This window comes from Megalops cyprinoides, chromosome 7 (genome assembly GCF_013368585.1).
Source record: "Megalops cyprinoides isolate fMegCyp1 chromosome 7, fMegCyp1.pri, whole genome shotgun sequence".
Lineage (NCBI taxonomy): Eukaryota > Metazoa > Chordata > Actinopteri > Elopiformes > Megalopidae > Megalops > Megalops cyprinoides.
The window spans coordinates 40,383,154-40,406,104 of record NC_050589.1 but is presented as its reverse complement, the minus strand read 5'-3'; the positions used below and the strand labels follow the sequence as shown (position 1 = coordinate 40,406,104).

Genomic DNA, 22,951 nt, shown 5'->3' with positions numbered 1-22,951 from the left:
GCATTGTTTTACCTTTTCCCTCATCCCCAATACGATTTGCAAAAAAGCCGACTGTGCAAAGGACTAGAACGTACATCGAGTTATCTTTCCTGCTGCTGCTTACCCCGTTTGCTAAAGTAGCCACAGGGAGAGTCTTTATGAGTGGCCAGCGCTGGGGAAGTGAAAGCGATGTGTGTGGCACGGTGCTTGTCGCTACACGGGCCAGCGCCCACTATCCCATGTCCAGTCGCTGGCCCAGTCCCGTAGTAGAGGAGAATCCTCGACTGCATCTAATGTGCCAGTTTTACTCGAATTTATATTATATGGTTTCGACCGTTTGTGAGGTGGACACTGGCGATAATAATGGCCGTAATTGTGGCAGTTACAATTATATTGATGTGGTCAGCGAGCGTAATTATTCGATAGTCTCAGCTGGTGACACTGAGAGCGGGCCCTGCCCGTGCTCTGTATCCTCAACAGCGTCAGACAGTGCGAGCGGCTGCTTGGAGTCTCCCTTTATAATGAAACGCATTGTCGCGTGTACTGACTGTGCACATCGACAGGGTCGCCTCGGTCTCAATGGCTTGGGAGAGAATAGGCAGCCAGAAAAAACTATTGGATTTAATCTGATCAACGAGACCCATTTTTTAAGTGTAAAAACAAAGCGCGATATCGAAGTAGCTACAGAGAGGGGGGAGGGATTTTTTGTCTCTCGGCCTGACCGCAGGAGTCTGGTGGAGAGACCACGGTCTTGGGTAAAGGCGGGTAGATCTGTCCCGACCGAAGAGTCACTCCGAGAGATTCAACCCGTAATAATTTGGCTTGTAGCCCACTACAGGTGTCCCAAATATGACGCGACATTGAGTAATCTAGATACCCAGATCCCTCCCACCTCGGAAACCAGCCAGCTCTTTAATCTCTACAAAATTATCACAAAGGAAATCAATGAAAAGCCTGCCACTGTTCCTGCTACACGAACCGCCCATTATATGTCTACTGGTAATGCTGTAACTCAGTCCTTTGTAGTGTATCCTTTCTCTCACTCTATGGACACCCCCATAAAGCTCAGAACGTCTACCATTATTGTTCCTTATACTCTACCGTTGACTCTCGTCGCTGTGATCGAAACTGATATTACTGATGATGTCACCACAATAAGCCACACTGTAACTTTTACGTTCAATCTGACCACACGATCCAACGTTCGGGTGCAGTTGGATCGCTTTGATGACTCAAGCCAGTCAGAACTTCCAGCGCAATGGACAGCTCCCGTCATGAGCGTGTTTCCTATATTGTTGGAAAAATCCTCGGATTTGGCTACAGATTCAGACATAATAATTTGGAGGAATACAAATAACAATAACAACAACAATAACAACAACAAAAAATACAAAGAAGATACTGATGACCACAATTTGAGCGATGCAGGTTTGGGTGTAGACGGCCAGCAGCGAGCGCCTCCATGTGAACATTCCCTGCTGTCACAGCCGAAGCAGGTCCCTTCGGAGGGCTACCACGCCGATACGAACAGCATAATTCGCAATTTCTTAAATACCGATCTAGACCTCGTGCCCCAGCAATTAAAACCCGGTGAATTAGAGGCTTCACATTACACTAGCGTCAGTCAACAGGAAGAGCAGCTGGGCAGCGACACCGAGGGGCGAGGTCGACAAGAAAGGGAGCGAGAGAGGGGGTTGAGAACCAGTCAGGCTGGAGACAGAGAGAGGGAAAGACAGACAGGGAGTGAGTGGCAGGTTCGAGAAAAAACAAAGGAAATGAAATGGATAAATAAGATTGTGCAAAGAGAGGTAGAGGATGACCACAACAATAGTACACAGAATGAGAGAGTAAAACAAAAGGACAAAGGCAGATGGAGGGAGAGGGGTGAGATTACAGACAGAAAGGAAGATGAAGAGAGAGAGGGAGGTGTGCATAAAGAGAGAGGTGGAGGTGAGGGGGAGATGTCTGTGAATGATGAGGAGAGATTGATAGAGGAAGAGAGGAACACAGAGAAGGAGAATCTGTCAGGTGCCCTTAGTCGGGCCCGGCGGGCCACAAACAGGCACCCCCATTTCTCTCAGTATAACTATCAGGTGCAGGTGGCAGAAAACCAGCCACCAGGCACCTCTGTGATTGCCATGACAGCACAAGACCCTGACTCTGGGGAGGCTGGGCGTCTCAGCTACAGCATGGCACCACTCATGAACAGTAGGTCTATGGACTTCTTCCACATGGATCCCACCACTGGCCTGATGACAACCACACAGGTTCTGGACCGAGAACACATGGACCTGCACTACTTCCGTGTGACTGCAGTGGACCATGGCTCACCACGCCTCTCTGGGACCACCATGGTAGCCATCACAGTGTCAGACCGCAATGACCACTCACCTGTGTTTGAGCAGAGTGAATATCGTGAGACCATACGTGAGAATGTGGAGGAGGGTTACCCCATTCTCCAGCTGCGTGCCACTGACCTTGATGCCTCTTCCAATGCTAACATCCGTTATCGCTTTGTGGGTGATGCTGCAGCTGCAAGGGCAGCCTTTGAGATTGACCCCCGGTCAGGACTCATTGCTACACGTGGCCTAGTGGACAGGGAGAGCACAGAGCGCTACACCCTGCAGGTGGAGGCTAGTGACCAGGGAAAGGAGCCTGGTCCACGCTCTTCCACAGTCAGGGTTTACATCACTGTGTTGGATGAGAATGACAATGTGCCCCAGTTCAGCGAGAAGCGCTATGTGGTCGCCGTTCGTGAAGATGTGCGACCGCACTCAGATATCTTGCGTGTCAGTGCCTCTGACCGTGACAAAGACAGCAATGCAGCAGTCCATTACAACATCATCAGTGGAAACAGCCGGGGCCAATTTTCTATTGACAGTGTCACAGGGGAGATCCAGGTGGTTGCACCCCTGGATTTTGAGGCAGAGCGGGAGTACACTCTAAGGGTGCGGGCACAAGACAATGGCCGCCCACCACTGTCTAATAACACAGGCATTGTAAGTGTGCAGGTGACTGATGTCAATGACAACCCACCCATTTTTGTTTCTACTCCATTCCAGGCCACAGTACTTGAGAGTGCCCCTATAGGCCACTCAATTTTGCACATCCAAGCCATCGACACAGACTCAGGGGATAATGCCCGACTAGAGTACCGCCTGATAGGCACGAGTCCTGACACGCCCTTTGTGATTAATTCGGCCACGGGCTGGGTAACTGTAAGCTCTGAGCTGGATCGGGAGGCAGTGGAGCACTACTTCTTTGGAGTGGAAGCCAGAGACTATGGAGCTCCACCCCTCTCAGCCTCTGCCAGTGTCACCATTACAGTGATGGATGTCAATGACAATCGGCCTGAATTCCTTCAGAAAGAGTACTTTGTTCGTCTAAATGAGGATGCAGCTGTGGGCACTAGTGTGATCAGTGTGACCGCTGTTGACCGTGATGTCAACAGTGCTGTCACCTACCAAATCACAGGTGGTAATACACGCAACCGTTTTGCTATAAGTACAGCAGGTGGGGCAGGGCTGGTTTCATTGGCTCTGCCGCTTGACTACAAGCAGGAGCGTCGTTACATCTTGACTGTGACTGCTTCTGACCGTACGCTGCATGACACTTGTCAAGTACATGTAAACATCACTGATGCTAACACACACCGGCCTGTCTTCCAGAGTGCACACTACTCTGTGAGTGTGAATGAAGATCGGCCACCGGGCAGCACAGTTGTAGTTATCAGTGCCACAGATGAGGATGTTGGAGAGAATGCTCGCATCACTTACTTCTTGGAGGACAACATACCTCAGTTCCGAATCGACCCTGCAAGTGGTGCCATTACACTGCTCACAGAGCTTGACTATGAGGACCAGATGACCTACACACTGGCCATCACTGCACGAGACAATGGGATCCCACAAAAGTCTGACACTACCTATGTGGAGGTGAATGTGAATGATGTGAATGACAATGCACCCCAGTTCCTAAGCCCACGGTACCAGGGAACAGTTAGCGAGGATGCTCCACCCTTCACCAGTGTGCTGCAGATCTCTGCAACTGACCGCGATGCACACGCCAATGGTCGTGTACAATACACTTTCCAAAATGGTGAGGACGGAGATGGTGACTTCACCATTGAGCCCACTTCAGGCATTGTGCGCACCGTCCGGCGTCTGGACCGTGAAAGCGTGCCATTCTATGAGCTGACAGCCTATGCTGTTGACCGTGGTGTGCCCCCTCAGCGTACTCCTGTGCACATCCAGGCCACGGTGCTGGATGTGAATGACAATGCACCCGTCTTTCCAGCTGATGACTTTGAGGTTCTGGTTAAGGAGAACAGTGTAGTGGGATCTGTGGTGGCGCAGATCACAGCCACTGACCCAGATGAGGGTCCAAATGCTCAGATCATGTACCAGATTGTGGAGGGAAACATTCCAGAGATCTTTCAGATGGATATCTTCTCTGGGGAGCTTACTTCGCTTATTGACCTGGATTATGAGACACGTTCTGAGTATGTAATTGTGGTGCAGGCTACATCTGCCCCCCTGGTCAGCCGTGCCACAGTAAGGATCCGACTGGTAGACCAGAACGACAATGGGCCTTTGCTGCAGGACTTCCAGATCATCTTTAACAACTTTGTGTCAAACCGCTCCAACAGCTTTCCAAGTGGGGTGATTGGGCGAGTGCCCGCCCATGACCCAGATGTCTCGGACCGACTGCACTACTCCATTGAGCATGGAAATGAGCTGCACCTCCTGCTGCTCAATCACAGCAGTGGAGAGATTCGGCTCAGCCGCAAACTGGACAACAATCGACCTCTCATTGCCAATATGATGGTCACTGTCACAGGTAAGACTGCACTGAAGTGGGACAGGAGACTGGGGTTGGGTGGGCTGTTGCAAAGTGTGGGGAATCACATTGAAAGAAAACTTATGATAGCTGTGTGGTGTTTTTGGGGATATCAGTGGGTTAACTGGTACTGTAACGGTTACACTGTTGAGGGGGTAGCTGTTGAGTGGTGAAATGCTGATCTTCCTGCTATACTACATGCTTTTTGTGTACATTTTGTATTCATCAGCCCCACTTTTGTGGTGCAGGAGAAATTGTGTGTTTAATCCACCTTCTCCCTTGTGTCTTCCCCTCATTCCCCCCTCCCATTCACATCTCCCCATTCCACACCCTCTTACCCCCACCCCCTCCACACCCCCCCCCCCCCCCTCCGATGTCAGTGGGAGTGCTGAATTGCAACTGGACTCAATGTATTTATAAGTGTGTGTCTGTGTGCATGTATATGTGTACATGCTCATTTGTGTGATGATATGTGTGCACAAATATGTGTATCTATATTTCTGCGTTCTTCTGCTGTATGTGTGTGTGGGCATGCATTCGTGTCTGAGGTCAGCACATCCATAATAACATAAGAATTTTTTTTAAATTCAACATAATGACTGCAGCAAGGTGAAGAGAGGAGCAATTGTCCATACTGGGGAACAGAATCTTTACCTGTCATTATTAAAATATATCAGTATCCTTCTCACAAACTGATTTCAGCTCACTCATTTCAACAATTGCGCAAGAATAAAGGGGAAATTAAATAAAGAATAATTTGCTCTGATTGTTAAAATGGTTCAATCATAATATAAGTTGCATTGACATCTTTACTGGAATATGAGCTTCACTTCACAAACAGCCACCTGAAAAGTATAGAAAAAAATAAGAATTTGCAGAGAACCAGATAACATGTATTATTTTCATGCTTATTGTGAATGATTATTTTTGAATTCATTGATAGGTTTCATTCCTAACAAAGGGACTAATGGAATATACATAATTTATCAATGGATATTGTCACATGTCACATGTATGCGCAAGCTTGTGTGTGGAGGGGATGTAGGAAGTAAATATACTGTCTATAAATTGAGGCTCCGGGCTGAGTGAGAGACGGTGAACAGTGAAAGTGAGATGAACATTGCTAAGTTGATTATTTTATACTGTTTGGTTGACGTTAAATTGATCCTATCATAACAGTTTGGAATCCTCTCCCTTTTGCTGTCTCCTTCCTCTTTCCCTTTCTTTCCTTCTTTCCATCAGATGGAATCCATAGTGTGTCAGCGCAGTGTGTTCTCAGGGTTCTGATCATTACAGAGGACATGTTAAGCAATAGCATCACCGTGCGCCTGCAGAACATCTCCCAGGAGCATTTCTTGTCCCCGCTGTTGGGTCACTTTCTAGAGGGTGTGTCTGCCGTGCTCTCTGTTCCACCAGAGGACATCTTTGTATTCAATATCCAGCCGGATGGTGAGGCAGGAGGTGTCCTGAATGTCAGTTTTTCAGCTGCCCTGCCAGGGGGGCACTTCTTCCCCTCGGAGGCACTGGAGGAGCAGCTGTACCTGAACCGGCCCCGTCTCACCTCTCTGGCTCAGATGGAGGTGAGGACGCCTGAGTTAACTATAACACGGGAGGCAAGACGTAGCAGAGGTTGAAAACTTACCTTTAAATTGATAATTGGCCTTAACCTGATTTTACTGTAAGGATAAGGATCACCCATCAGCTGCTGATAATTTATGCTATTGTGTTTAATGTGATAGCATTAACTTTGCACACATTGCACTGACACACATAGATACACAAACACATGCAAGCATGCACCCACATATGTTCACACACACCATACACAAAAAACAACAGCACACAAATTTACATGCACACAGATGTCAGTATGGAGTATGATGTCCAGAGATCTCTAAAATGATTGATATTATAAGCAAAGACTGCACCTTGTAAATCAAAGCTTGTTGGCAAAATCTAGCAATTGATCCAAAGAACTTACAGGCTAGCTCACAAGGCTGACTCGTTAGCTACAGTACCCTATGCAGTATTTTATTCAGCTAGCTAGGCTCAATGAGTTTGAAAATGAATGTTTAGCTAAATGAGGAGGCAGCCAAAATTAATTAATCTCTTCTTTGCAATAAGGCTTACCAATAGGCCTTGTGCATTTATTTATTGCCGTACTTATCAATTTACTTAATCATGTCATTATTTATTTGTTTATTATGCAACAGCACTCAAGGTAGCTATTGGATACCTATGTTATGGATGTGTTATGTGGTTATTAGGACATCCTTATTTCCCTGAATATTTTGGCAATGGTGTCCTGTTATGTCTGTAAAATACAAATAAGGTATAAGAGAAATGTTTATCTTGCCATAAAATTGGCCTAGTAGTAACAGCCCTTTGGCTAGGTGAGAAGCATGACTTTTGGCAAGGTAAAAAGCTGCAAAGCGCATAAGGAAACAAGTCAGCTAAATTGGTCAAATGTGAGTGCAATAAGTGCATAGCAACTTGACTTGGTGGCTGGTGGTCTAGTATCGCTTTAATATCAGCCTTAATATTAATATTAATATATATCATTTGGATCAGCTGCTTATTTGATACCATTTACTACTTTAATTGACATAGTACAGTTGTGTGGTGTGAATTAGTAAATATATAAGTAATTGTATAAGGAAGTCAATAATTAATGAAGTAATTACATTTTTCATAAATGTTGAATTCTGTTTTTCATGATGGCGCTTATTCTCAAGCATTTTGCATTTATGCATGTATTTATTCATCTATTCAATTACTCAATTATGCATATATTTAGTTATTTTACTATTTCAAAATTTATTTCTACATTTAATAGTAATTTATTTATTTAATATTGACAGGTTGCCTCCTCTATAGGAGATGGCAATCATCCCTTTACCTCCAACTTTGGGAGAACAGTTGTGGATTAGAAGGAGTGTAGACATTTTAACAACTGGCAGTCCACTTCCAAAATCCCAGAAGCTCTTCTGAAAAAGATGACTTCATGAATATTTATAAGAGGCCTGGTTATACCTGCAGGCTCCCAAAGAGAAGACAACTCAGACTAACATCTCCATTAAACATGTTCTAACAGTATGTATTACTTCATTAGATACACAACATGTTAAGCCTCAGCTTAACTAGCTTTTAATGTTACTGACTTCACCGACTTGCCTACTCATGTATAGCTGATTTTCTCGTCAATATGGAAACTACCCTGCTAGCTGGCAAACTAAGATAGTCAGCTGTCTTCTTCAGTGCTAGCTAGCCAGGTGGCCTAATTGAGAAATCACACCCAAGAATATCGAGGCTATGGCCAAGTGTGTCTTGGGTAACTAACTGGCTAGCTAAAATTACAATCACTCTCAAATTAGCTAGCCAGCTAACTTTAAATTTGTGATGTTTCCTGAAATCATTCGCTAGCTAGCCAGACAATTTATTTTGCATCATACATGCTAATAAGTTATATCAACCTATATAGTTATGGCACAGTACCATAAAGTAAATAATTAAAAATTACAAACGTGTAGGCAAATCAATGTTAAAAGAATGACAGCTGTCCAGGAAGATATGTTAGTGATTAGCCAGCTAGCCTGAAAGTGATATTTAGCATGTCTGATGAAGTAATACGATTGATGGATGTGCAAGTCAAAGTCCCTTTTGCTTTTTGAGCAGCCCCCATGAATACACTCATGATGTAGTCTATTTTCAGGACAGCGGTTGTGAATCGGCACTCAGGTTGTGGTTCAAAAGTAGTTCATAACTATATCATTAATTAGAACAAAATTTTCTATTGGAATATAACATTTAGTAACAGAGTGAAGTCAAAGACAAAGTTGACAGCATGGGATGTTAAGGTGGTAGAAAAGGGCACATGTGTGAATGACTTGCACTATGGAGTTTGCTGACTGCACTGTCTGCTCACAATGCATCTGGGCAACACTGTTTTCAGTGGTAACAATAGAAAGATGTCTCCTAAGACACTCCTAAGACTTATTATAACCAGCTTTTCAGTTCCTGTGATCCTTCTGTTCTCAATCAAGAAGGTTCTAGTTGGTAATGGGAGGTCCAGCACTGTTTCCAATCCTATGCTAGCTATGGATGTTCTTTTTTTGGAGCAGAGGCCAGAAATTTCTTCAACAATGCTCATAAAGAACAAGAACAACAGAACAGATGTACAGCTTCAACACTGACAGAGAAAGACATTTTAATATGAAGCAGTGAGGGCTAAATATCTGGTTATGGTCAAAAGATTTGTCTTAATATTATATGCTCTTTGTTATGAGAAAAATACAAATGATATGAGAGGATGTGATTGCTGGTTTATTTGCCAACAGGTGCTTCCATTTGATGACAATGTGTGTCTACGTGAGCCGTGTCAGAATTACATGAAGTGCATCTCCGTATTGCGCTTCAATAGCTCCGCCCCATTCATCTCCTCCCCTACCATCCTATTCCGGCCAATACACCCGATTGCTGGCCTACGCTGTCGCTGTCCAGCTGGTTTCACTGGAGATTACTGCGAGACTGAGATCAACCTTTGCTACTCCAACCCCTGTCTGAACGGGGGTGTGTGTGCTCGCCGAGAGGGAGGGTACACCTGTATCTGTCGTGAAAACTACACAGGTTAGTCAAATTCCCAGTATGCTTATTTAATGCCCCTCTATCTTTCATTGTCTTTGTGTCTCTTGGTGTGTCTGTCTCTCATTCAGTCAGTCTGTGAATCTGTTTGTGTGTCTTACTTTGTATGACACAGTAGTCTTACATTTGTAGCTTCAGGACATTTCTTCAGGACATACTGTATAACCATGAAAACATAGGGTATCCATGCGGCACTTTACAATTCAGTGGACTAGCGTGAAATATCTATCAATATAGTATATTGCATTTGTATTTCATATGTTCATGAGAAACTATAGGAAGTGTATACGGTATGATACATACAGTGTGCAAATATACATGTTCAAATTACCTTGGAATTGCTGTTGAACCATGTGTACTGTTTGGTTTCAGACTACAGCATTCTGAATGAAAAACTCTACAATAGCCAGTTTGCCACATACTGAGGCTGAGGTATGCGGTTCATACCCAGTCAGAGAATATATTTATGCCTGAGAATGTTTTTGACTATTTCTGTCAAGTAAGTTTTGATATGAAGAGATTTTCCATCAAAGTTAAATGTGCTAACATAAAAACAACTAAATTAAAACTCTTTCAAAAAGAGTCATGGAAAATTGGTTTGAGATACAAGCTAGAATTTTTAAGATCACTTGACAGTGGTGGTATCTCACAATGCTTGTTTAATCCAAGGGGGAGAGCCCAAATACAGGATTCAAGAATTCAGAAAGAGTCTGTCCACAAATGATATGAATATTTAATAGCGCAGCTCTGTGGACTTCTCTATCTGTGGAACATTCCCTGCACTGGATATGGAGCACTTATTCATCTCATGCTCCTGACTCATTCTGTTTCAAATTCCCTAACAAGAAGAGGTTTTCACACCAGCTGTCTTTCAGAGCTTTGCTGCTAATGGAAACAAAATATATAAATTATTTAATGTAAATTGAAAAAAATGTTATATGTTATGTTAATTCTGTTTTCAACAAAGTAGCTTGTCATAATTTTTGACACAACTAGTGTCAAAACAGTAAACAGTATTGGCACAACTAGATTTGTCACTTCCAATGGAATTCCAATGTAAGTGCTTTATACTGTATAAGTGCTATGAGGAGAACTTTGTGTCCGACAGAAAATTGTTCCTGTACAAGTTTATAGTCAGGCATAGATAACGGTGATTCATGCCATTTTTGCACCTGTTAGGTGACATGAACCCTCAGCCACACATTATTAAAATAAAGCATTTTGTAACATTGCATAAAAGGTTCAAAAATCAACTTCTCAAATACCAATTGCTTTTCTAAGATAAAAATCGGTACAAATACTCATGTAGGCACCTTAATCTAAATTGCAAAGGAAGAGTTGCTATGTGAAATATCATGGCTGTGGCATGTCAATTAATATGCACGTTTGTCAATTTGTGCATTTTTTGCCCATGGCCTGGTTTAGGCTAATGAATTTGCACCAAACGCACAACTTGCCAATGATATATGCATAAAGGCCGTTAAGAACACTATGTCTTCTAACTTCTCCTTCTTCTAGAAGGTTTTTGCTGTATGAACATACACAGGTTCAGACAAGCTTTATTTATAATGTGAGTTTGCACCATTTTGTAGTCATGAAGCAATCAATGTTTCAGCCAGAAAATTATTGTACATAGTCCTTATGGGGTACTCTCACTAAATTGCTAACAAAAACCTAATATGCCAAATCTGGGAGCCACATGCCAATCAATTTGCAAAGGTAATGAAAAAAGCGATTTTCCCCACTTTTGAACAGACATACTTTTTAAATGACTAGAAATTGTAAACAGTTGCTCAAAAACTCATAGACATGTAGCTTATAGTGTCATATGGGAAGTCTCCTCAGTATTAAGATTGTCCACATCACATTGTTTGGCTGACATATTGGATTTTATGACACATTCTCAATATGCCCTTGATACAAAGTAAAAGACTGACAAGACTTGAAACATCACAGTTGCCTTTTTCCCTTTGTCTACAAAAAGAACAAAAATGTCTCATGACTTGTTGGCCATCTTGGATTTGCTGTCAAATGTTTCAATATCAACTCGTCAAGAACCATCCCACCAATTGGCACAAAATTTGGTATTCACAATCCCTGTACTAAACTCTACCTAAGTTTCAGTAGTTATGTAGCTACATGAAAAAAAACACATGACCACTGTAAGCAAATGAATTTGCGATGTTCTCAAACTACCTGTTCACAATGACAATGCCAAACCCAAACTGTGTTCCAAATGAGAAATCAATCCTTTGAAAAACAGAATCTACAAGCTCTTGAAAATGTACATTTTTAAGAGAATTTTCAATGTTTCAAAAAAATTCTCTTTCTTATTAACAGTACTTCTGATTCATATGAAATTTCATACATTGATCCCATTTGGAATGATTTATTTAGGTTGAGAAGGGAAAGTTAAATAATTTTAAAAGTTAAATAATATGTCAATCAATTTACAAAGGTGGCAACATAATTTTTTACCCTCAAATTGTAAGTCCTCATGAACCAGCAAGTCAGCCAGCACAAAATTTGATATGTATAATCCTTGTACTAAGCTCTTTCTAAAGTGCTAAGGAAAAGCTGCTACAAAAAATGAATATGACCTTTACAAGCCAATAAAATGATGACAATAAACATGTGAATGAGCTTATGTTATTCACTGTTGAGTCAATTGTGAGCGCAATGTCATACATGATAAGTGTGGAGTTCAGTAGAAGATATTCAGAATTCAAATTTTAAAATAATTGTTCATGATCAATTGAGAGGTTGTGTACTGGGAAGAGGGATGTGATAGTGTAATTTAATAGTCTAGACATATAATTTATATATATCCATGCTATGCTTTTGCTACTTTACAATCTTATGGCTGGTGAAAATGATATTATAACCATATGTTCATGTCATTAGATAAGAGAAAGGTAAGTAATATAACCACATTCCAGATAAAGTGCTATAAATTTATTACAGTTTTCCATACATACATCACATCTTTATCTTATTGTGGGTGAAGCACATATTTTGTAAATGTATCACCTCAGTATTATGTTTCTGACAATGGGACATGTCAAACAGGCATGCAGCCAGGGATGTTTCTAGCTACTGAAAAGATCCGGTGCTAAGTCAAGTTTGCCTGGGGCTTGTCTTTTTTTTGAAGGGAGATCAGCATCAGTAAGTTGATGAGGTTATATCTACCTTTATAATAAATAAATATTATCACACCTTTGGACACTGCAAGTCAAGTTCTGCTCTGCTCTGTTGTTTTGCTATAAACACCCCCTTTCTCAGGGCAAAAATATTCGGGGCTAGGCTTAAAATATTTGGGGCTATAGCCCCGAATGATCGGACCTAACGACGCAGACTGGTATGAAATTATGGCAATGTATTATGTTACAGTATGGCTTATAGAAGAATGAGTTGAATATTGTATGCTTTTCAGGGACATCTTTTCAGAGTATTGTACCATTTTGAGGAATTTCACAGCAATGTTGATGGATGAAGGAATACAGCATGTATTTACCATGATGATATCACTTATGGACGCAGTTACTATGGTTGGGTAGAAAACGCACTTGGCACCTGGTTATGTTCAGCCAGTAGGAGCCTTTTGTTTGATTGTTTGTAAAACAACTCAGTCAGGCTTATTCCAGTATTGTAATTAGAAACATGGAAACATAGGTTACTGGATCTTGGAATCATAATATGTTGAATCATTTGAATAGAAGTACTCTAGACAAACATTTGTAGAAATGTTATGAAAGTTGCTCATTAGAATGCCAGATGCTGCTAATATGATTACAGACTTCACACAGGTAGCTTAGCTAAAATAGACTAACGTTAGCTAGCCTATAAATTGATTTATTTGTTTTGAGCTAAATTTTACGTAATTTAATATTTTATCTTATATGCTAGTACAACTACGGGCTAAAAACTACACATCCCATGAAACCACGGAGCTTTCTCATTCCCGCTTTCCGACCTTGCTGGCTAGAGTGTGGCTAATCATCATTATCAGCTATCGCTATAGCAGCTAACTTGCAAGTTCGTCTTTAGCATTCATCACTATCAGCAATAGCAAGCTCATCATTATAGCTAAGTGACACCATTGCTGCTATTCTCCTCTTCTTTAAGGATGAGACTTGAAGTTTTCAGTGAGGTGAAAACCTGGGTTGGGAGGGTTACTTTAAAAATGTATTCCAATACAATTACTAATTACCTGTTAAAAATGTAATCAATAACCTAATCCAAGTATCACAATATTAAACGTAACTTGATTACTTTCCGTTACTTTTGAATTGGATTGGATGTGCTAGTGAAATTGTTTAGCCTAATATACTGTTTATGTTCCTTGTTAGGTTTATTAATTGTTTGTATTCCTTCCTTTGTTATACGCGAATGTGCGTTTAGATTAATAGCGGTAACCAGGGTGCGAAATACGGGGGTCTCGGGGTCCCCTGAAAGCCTCAACGGCAAAATTGTCACTTGCAATTGTCACTAAAAATGTCTTTTAACCCTTAAAGCCCAACAGACACAGCTTGCGTCCAAATTCACATCCCTTCTCGGTTGAATTGCTCACGAAGTATTCATCACTAACAATGCTAGTTGCTTGTCTATGTGACAAAGTGTTGGCGAGAAAAATAATTTTTAATTTACATCAAATTTAATCATAGTTACAATCTGTATACAGCTCTGCATTCATCTCCACACCCATTACTCTTGTTTGAATTAGCCTACTCACGAACTTGTCATTGCATAGATATGGAACACATATCACAAGAACGGCGGAACCGGAGCTTTGTAATGCTAGTCACATATTTGTGCATACCTAAGTAATCACGTTATGAGGACAGACAGATAAAACTTCTGCAAAGTAATATCTTTACTAATTTCTTCACCCATTTTCACACTCCTGCTTCTCGGTTGAATAAGTCAAGAAGTCCCTACTTATCGCATATCAAAATAAACAGCAGAACCTAGGCTACCCTTTCCAATGATACTAGTTATTTCTCTGTGTGATGAAGCCTTGTCGAGTAATCCGGTTTTGAAATCACAGCAAATTTCTGCATTGTCTCCAACATAGGGCTGATATTATTTTTCGTACAAAGTTGGATGTAAACACAAAATAATGTATTTGCTTTTCATTGCAATGAGTCAAAAGCCATCTCCCAGCGCCCTCCCGTTTTGTTGTTTTTCCCATGGCAAACTTTATTATGATTAATCGTCATACACGGATCCATATGTTTTGCATGTTTGTCTGACGTTACCCAAGCCGCCAGATCGCCTATGAAACACAATCTACACTACATACAATTATTTACTATCCAACACCCCGCGCCGAAAAAACCTCCCGTATTTTGACTGTTGGCAGGTATGGGTAGGGGACCCCCTGATTGCCACCGGGTATTTCGCACACTGGCAGTAACTATGCGAATTTACTAACTATAATGTTAATTTGGTAACTAGCTACCTAGCTAACAGTACTAAAGTTGTCAGAACAGGTTGCTTGCAGTGTCTGTGGTAAAATGAACTAGCCTATTTGGTCAGAAGAGATGTGATGAGGCTGTATTAGTCTGATAGCTAGCCAGATAGCTATTAGTAATATGACAGTTGAGGAAAGTGCGTGAAAGCCAAATTAGCTAGCAAGCTATCTAGCTTTTTACATTGTTGTTTTTTTTATTTTAGCTAGCTAAGATAGCTGTGTGTTTGTTTGCAAGGTGATATTTGTATTTGTCAGCGGAATGTGATAGTAGCTAGCTAGTTACGTTTATTGTTTTGTTTGTATTGTGGCTAGCTAGCTAGATTTGTCTTTGTAAAGTGGTATTTGTACTTTTCAGTTGAATGTGCAAGTAGCTAGCTAGCTAATTTAGCTTTCAATTACTTTACTATCAAACGTTAACTTTAGCTAACTGGATTTCTGTGTAGTTAACATTAGCGGTTGGTCTTACCTATATTTGTTTCTTAAAATTATATGTTGAGTCCTGGGATGATGACAGTATTTTCACAGCTGTAAGGCATAACTTGCACTGTACTGTGATGTTGGTCCCCTTTTCTGCTTTAAAGACAAACTAATGGTGAAATTTCCACCCAGTGAGAGCATATTTTTCACTAGAGGCCATGATAATGAATTGGCAACTGCAAGATTCCAGACTCGAGACCAGAGTGGTGTTGTGAGACTCGTTAAGTGTTGTAATGTGTGCGCATGGGCATGGTAGTATATCGTTCTTTATGTATTTTAAAATTGTAATCCTGCTAATAATCCCTATTCTTACTAAATGTATGGGCAATCTGATTACGTCTTTTTTCTGTAATTGTAACAGAATACAGTTACCTTTTTTGTATCCTAATTACGTAACGCCGTATTCCGTTACTCCCCAAGCCTGTGTGTGTCACTGTAATCCTCTCTCTTCCCCAGGAGAGAACTGTGAATGGGACAGCAAACACGGTCGCTGTGTTCTGGGGGTGTGCCGGAATGGAGGAACATGTCGGGAGGAATCGAAGGGGGGTTTCCACTGCGAATGCCCTGCTGGGGGGTATGAGCGCCCTGACTGTGCTGTCACCACACGTTCCTTCCCTCCCAAATCCTTCATCATGTTCCACGGTCTCCGCCAGAGGTTTCACCTCACCGTCTCCCTTTCGTGAGTATCACATAAAAATAAAATTAGAGTTATTACTGATCATCATTGGCCCTTCCATCAGCACACAATAGTTTGGGGGCAGTGTAGCCTCACTTCATCCTCAACATCGAAGAAAAGCACTTTTCAAACTTGGGAGGTGACTAGTAACTGCTAGGGAAAGCTCATTCTACTACACTGTGACCTGAACAGGTAGTTGGTGCGTGACCACTTAGGTGAGGGACAATCAGGTGTCCTGAGGTTGCAGAGTGTAGTAGTCTGGACAGCATGTAAACTAGGGCTGGGCGATACAGTCATCGCGATATATCGAATAGCTATTTTTAGCACAATAACAGCTATCCCCGGTATGTGGCGTTAAAAAACAAAACACAAAGGAAAAACACATTCCCAGGCAGGTGGCGATGTGGCAAAAGGAAGAAATCAACTCAAAGTCCATAAATCAAAAATGAACACAAACAAAGTAAACTCTGCTTTACAGCGACTTAAAAGCAGGTTAGGGCAGCTACCAGCTGCCTAGCTTGCATCAAAATTTTACAGTGAGCGGCTCGCAGGGTTCACGAACATGGCCCTGTCTATACACAGCCCCCCCTTCAATGAGACCACGACTGGCTTTTATACCTTAGGAGTGCTGGAGCCACTCCCAGTCAAAACTGTCCTTACCCCAGAATAAAGCTTTTAACGTTTTAATACAGCAAACTGTTTCACTGTTGTATTCTAACAATCATACATTACAGCAGCTATCATGAATACAACAAGCAAGAATCCTATCATATTACCTGCAATATAAAATACATATTTTTGCCGGGAAACACCTTCCCCCCGCTCGAGGTAATTTCAGTGCACGCACTCTTTGTGCTTAAAGCAGCACGGGAGTGGGGTGTGTGTTCCCTTTGAAGACTGCACGCTGCCAAAGAAGCCAGTTCCTCCTTGGCTATGTGCTGCAAAGTTAAAATGAGGAAACCAAGGTTACATGGGTAAAACCAGTTTATGGCGTATAGTTAACGGCTGCGTTCTCATCAACAAGTTCACATAATCTGCGATAACTGATTAAGGAACTTTTCTGCGATCCGCAGCCGACGCGTGCACTCACCGAATTGGAAACAGCTCGTAACATTTTACCGCACGACATGCTGCTGTAACAAATAAGGGACATGTTGGGGAAGTGGGTTTGTTTTCTTTTATTGTAAGTCCCTCACAACTGCAGAAGGCAATTAAATATATTAGTCCCCATTTGCCGCCGCCATCAGAATGTACTGTGGCTGCTAGAACTACCGCAGTTGTAAAGTACCAGGATGGGATGATGGGGTACGGCCATGGACCCATCATCACAGTAACGGAAAAAACTTAACGCCATATACCAGAGACAGCTGTTATTGCGCTATAAATAGCTATTCGATATATCGCGACGGCTATATCGCCCAGCCCTAATGTAAACTCTGATGATTGATTAATCATCACCCCCAGGTGGTATGGAAAGCATAACATAGTACTTTCCAGGGTCATCCAGGGAACAGTGATTGAAGGGAGGTGACTTAGATGGGATGTGGAAAAGGTCAGTGTTAGACAATTTGAACTTCAGGTCATGGTAAGTCAGCAAAAAGATGATTAAATTAATATAAGTGAGACAAGTAATGTCTTCATTTGTATAGCACCTTTGCCTGTTTTCAAAGTAATGTTCAGCCATTCCTGACAAATAGGTGAAACTGTAAAATGTTGTGCTGGGGGGGTCAGTGCTGTCCCTGATGTAAACATTGCAAGCTATTCATATGGTCATAAAATAAGCAAGGTATGAATGTTTAAATGCTTGGTTCGCTTCTTAATAACTAATTTCACTTAAAACCCGAGAAACTTTACTTTAAAAATGAGAAACATTCATCAGCCAGTCAGTCAGTTATATTGTGGGTAGTCTTCTGCTGTATGTGCACAAAGCCGTATTTATCTCAATAAATAACATGCTTTTGCTATCAATAGTTGCTATGTTACTGTTGGCTTTTCCGGGGCCCCATTTCAGCAATATATATACCCTCGACTGTTTTGACCTTGGATATATTGAGTTTTTCTCATTACTCTTGACATGGGTCATTTAACCATCTATGCAGGATTTATATCGGCTCTCAGGATTTATATTTGTTTTCCGTCTCAGAATAAACTTTCCTCTAAATTTACATTTAATCTTCATGTAATTAATTCATCCACAATTTGAAGTTGCCACCTTATGCTTACAAGTTCTGTACCCTATTTCACACTAGCATCTTAGACCTAAATTTGGTTTCTGTAATGCTGTTCTTATTTTGTAATTGTAGCTACACACTGGTGATCTCAGCACTGTTTCACACTGTCTCTGTCTTGTACAATATTTCTTGCTGTTTTTGTTAGATGCTCTAGTGCTGTGGAAGTTGCACTGGGTAAGTGTGTGCTAAATGACAAAATGTAAATGTAGCTACATTTGTAGATACCTTGAACTTTAAATAACTGTTATGTTAGCATGTTTCATCTTTACTGATGTTCTCAGGTTTGAGCAGGTTTGGCTGGCCCCAGCAGAGCCAGTTTTGGCTGTAAATACTTATTCTGTGGCTGACAACAAAATTAGGTCATTTATGCAGTAGGAATTTTACTTCATTGTATAGAATGAGACCCACACTGTGGTTCTGACTCATGGAAGTTAAACACATTGAAGTTAAACAGTCCTGGACAGGGTGTTACTACACAGTATGTTCCCTCATGTGGCAAGTATGTGTATTTCAGATTTGCCACACTAGAGAGCAGAGGCCTCCTGCTGTATAATGGCCGTTTTAATGAGAAGCATGACTTCCTGGCACTGGAGATCCTTGACGGGCAGGTGCAGCTCACATACTCCACAGGTGTGTATGTGCATATGTATGTGTGTTTGTATGTGTATGTGCAAGTATGTGTATGTGCATGCCTGTGTGTGTGTGTGTGTGAGAGAGAGAGAGGGAGAGAGAGAGAAGGAGAGAGAGATAGAACAGTGAGCTTGTGTCTGTGTATATGTGTTTGTGTTTGTCTGTGTTAAAATTATTGTTTCACCTATGTGTGTCCAGGTGAGTCATCCACCCAGGTGAACCCTTACCTACCAGGAGGCGTGAGCGATGGCGACTGGCACACCATTCACATCCACTACTACAATAAGGTGCACCAGTCAATGCGTTTTTCTGTGGTGGTGTGTGTACCTGAGCATATGTGTGTAAGTGAGCATATGCATGTGGGCTCACAACCTTTTTCTGTTTCTCTCTCTCACACACAGCCAAAGCAGAGCATCAGTGGAGAGGGGAAGGGTCCATCAGATGAAAAGATGGCAGTAGTCAGTGTGGATGACTGTGACACAGCTATGGCTCTGAGGTTTGGTCATCAGCTTGGAAACTACAGCTGTGCGGCCCAAGGCAAGCAGAGGAGTTCCAAGAAGTAAGTCACACAGGGACATGAGCAGCCTTGCACAGTGTGTATAAGCAGTGGTCAGGGTCATGGCTTAAAATCACAATTTGGTTCAACATTTGGATAGGCTCCTTAGGTTCAACTGCTGCTGGTAAACAGCAGGAATGGGTTGCAGGATCTCCAAGATAATAGTGATTACAAGGTCACATGGTAAAAGATTACATTAATTAAACATAAGTTTCACTCTCATTCATTGCAAAGTCGAGTCCCAATTGAACTTTTCCTTCATCCTAAACATTTGCTATCTGTAAAATATTCAAATAGTGTAAATTGTGTGTGTCACTCTGCTATCTGGAATGATCCTTATGGTCTTCACTTTTTCTGCTGGAGCATAGTTTTCATTGCTATTGCAGTTTAATTTCAGCATTTCTCCTACTGAGCCAGACTTTGCTGAAATCTGTTTTTAGTATGCACACTTGTGCGTACAGAGTGGCTTCCATAATTATTCACACCCCGATGACCTATAGACAATAGAGATCAAACTGTTGTAGCCACAAAAACCCTGGTGTAACTTTCCTTATTCCATGACATCCATACCAATGATTCTTAGTAAGCAACAAGGAAGTGCTGTCCAAATGAATAATATTTAAAATCTTCATCAGCCAATTTCATTCTCAAACATTCTTTTTCCATTGTTTACTACCTGATCTCTCTTGGCAGTAGTGTTTAACTAATGTATAACTTCTGGTGAAAGAACAGCATCCACCCTCAATGCTGGTGGTGACACTGGCATACTTATCTCTACCTCATGGCAAATCTCAGTCATACCTCTTGTCCCATCTCTCCATCTCAGCATTTGAGTATCAATGCTTTTTCAATCACAAATCCCTACATGTTGCTTATTGTGTTCGTCTGTTGCCCATAAGAGCTGCTTTGAAGCTTTCTTGATGACTAAGTCTTCCTCGTTAGCTCTCTCACAGGAGGTGATACCCCTATGATCCTACTAAGATATTTCAATAGCCATTTACAAAACCTTCAGTTTGCTGGCTTCTTACTATGACTTCACTCATTCAGTTTCACTCTAGTTCAGTCCTCCTCTAAACACAAGGCTGGCATAAAGTTTGACCTTTTTCTCTCACTAAGCTGCACTGCCAGCTGACTTGAAGTGACCCCCATTTCAGCTGGCTGACCATTACTTTTTCTCCTTCTCATTTCTGCTCTCACTGGGGCCTGTCACATTTGAAATATGCTCTCTTCCACCACATATGCAATATAGCTGATTTCCTCCCCCTTAATAACAGAAGCAACTATCTATGGGCATTGCAGCATCCTCATTGCTGTCATCACTTTTATCCACTTTTAACTCACTATGTCCACCTGCCCACACTTTTGACTGTATATCAGTGCTTCCTACCAGCATTTTCCTTTTCTGTCTCCTCTACTAAAACCTCCTACTTTCAAACCAAAATTCAGGCACCTTGCAATAACCTACAAAGCTGTTGTCTACCTACCCCTCCTTACCGACACTTCCCCAGCCCCACCTCTGTCTGACCCCACTCAGTGTTTTTGCATCAAGCTTTGAGACATCTTCGAGACATATAGACCAATAGACTAATTATGTGGTCTCAGGACCCCATGCAGTATTGCAGGTATCTGCACCATCTCTCCTTCCGTGTATCCCCTCCTTATTGAACCCCTCCCAGACTGCCTGGCTCTGTTCCGACTGCCTTTAAACATGCACAAATCAAAACACTGATTAAGAAACCTAAGACCCATGTCTGATCCAGAATCACAGACTTGCCTCTCTCCTCCCACTTCTGCTTGAAAACTCTGGAACAGTTTGTACCCACCCAGCTATCACACTGGCTCCGTATGATCTACTTTATACTAACCAGTCTGGTTTCAAAGCAGGTCACTCAACCAAAACTGCTCCTCTCTTTGTAACTGAGGCAGTTGGCTACAGCTGCTTCTATGTCCTCTATCCGAATTCTCTTTATTTGATCTGCTACATTCAGTGCCACTTGTTGACCATTAGATCTTCTTGGCCACCCTAGCTGAATTTGCCATTTCAAGCATTGCCTGCAAGTGATCTTTCTGACTGCTCTTACCAGGTAACATGGCATGACTCACAGGCTTACAGCCTTTCCACAAGAGTCCTATAGTGATCTGTCATTGATCTCTTCCTCTCCTCCCTATATAGAGAATATCTGGGTTTGGTCACTTCTTCCGAAGGTTTCTGTAATCATTGCTAAGCAGATGCACAGCACCTATTTTTTACCAAGTGACAAGTTCATTGCCTCACACATTACAGCATACCCTCAATGAAATCATGCCTCAATGATATATCAAATTGGATGAGCAGCAAACATCCCAAGCTCAGTCTCTCCAGAACCAAACTGCACTATACAGTATACCAGAAATGTCCTCATTACTGTAGGACCTTGCATTTACCATTGACAACATGATTAATTTCAGCATCCAGTGCCAGCCACTGAGAACCTGGGTGTGGTAACAGATGATAGCCTGTCCTCCAAAGAAAATATAGCATCAGAATTCTGTCAGTCAGAGTCCTTTCATTTTCCTGTTAAACTAGGGGGTATGAATAATAATACTGAGGTCACTACTAACCCAGGACCACTTATCTTACTCCATAATCCTCAAACATGTACTACCTATCTACTATCTACTACTAATGTACTACCCTCTACAATATGGCTCAAACCTACCCCTGAATTTTCATCCCAAATTGAGTCATCTTTTTTCTTGCATTCTGCTAGGTCTCTGGATCTTACAGGACCCCTGTTTCTGGGGGGAGTCCCTAATTTGCAAGAGAATTTCCCTTTTGTGACTCGAGAGTTTATTGGCTGTATAAAGGACCTTCACATCGACAACCGTCCTCTGGATCTGGCTGGCTACATCGCTAACAATGGTACCCTCCCTGGTTAGTACTTACCCTTCACTACCTGTTAGTCTGTGTCTTTATCCTGTTTCTGAGTGTTTGTGCCTTTTTAGAGCTGTGAACTATAAGTTCTTTTGCTATCATTCTGTAATTGTACTCCTTTCTCAGTGTACTCCCATTCAGTGCTATAGAGTTTTTGATATGATGTCAGAGGAGTAATTCTGTTTTGATTGCTCTGATAGGTTGTAGTGCTAAGCTTCCCTTCTGCAAGTCAAACCCCTGTCAAAATGGAGGGACATGTCGAGTGAGTTGGGAAACATTCTCATGTGACTGCCCCTTAGGATTTGGAGGGAAGGACTGCAGCCATGGTGAGACACCCACATCAGTAGCACATATACACAGATACACACTGGCACATAGTGTAAACTTGTACTTTGTTTTAAGTACACACATTGAAACAGGTGTGTACTGGAAACACTTTGTTTATTTTTTCTTTTGCTATTATACATTTTATTTTATTTCTGTATAATACATTGTCACATTTGTAATTTTAAGTTACACAGAGAAAAGCAAAACA

The 22,951-nt window shown here is 41.8% G+C and overlaps 1 protein-coding gene across 1 annotated transcript in view; it reads left to right on the top strand.

The window, feature by feature from the left end:
• The first annotated feature begins 330 nt into the window (after window positions 1-330).
• celsr3 (cadherin, EGF LAG seven-pass G-type receptor 3) overlaps window positions 331-22,951 on the top strand; it is an 81,540-nt gene continuing 58,919 nt past the window's right edge. Inside the window, 9 exon segments of the mRNA XM_036532664.1 lie at window positions 331-4,818; window positions 6,061-6,398; window positions 9,156-9,444; window positions 15,866-16,088; window positions 18,831-18,946; window positions 19,145-19,233; window positions 19,348-19,505; window positions 22,253-22,416; window positions 22,617-22,742. Of these exon segments, the coding sequence (XP_036388557.1) occupies window positions 501-4,818; window positions 6,061-6,398; window positions 9,156-9,444; window positions 15,866-16,088; window positions 18,831-18,946; window positions 19,145-19,233; window positions 19,348-19,505; window positions 22,253-22,416; window positions 22,617-22,742 (5,821 nt within the window). The 5' untranslated portion in view covers window positions 331-500.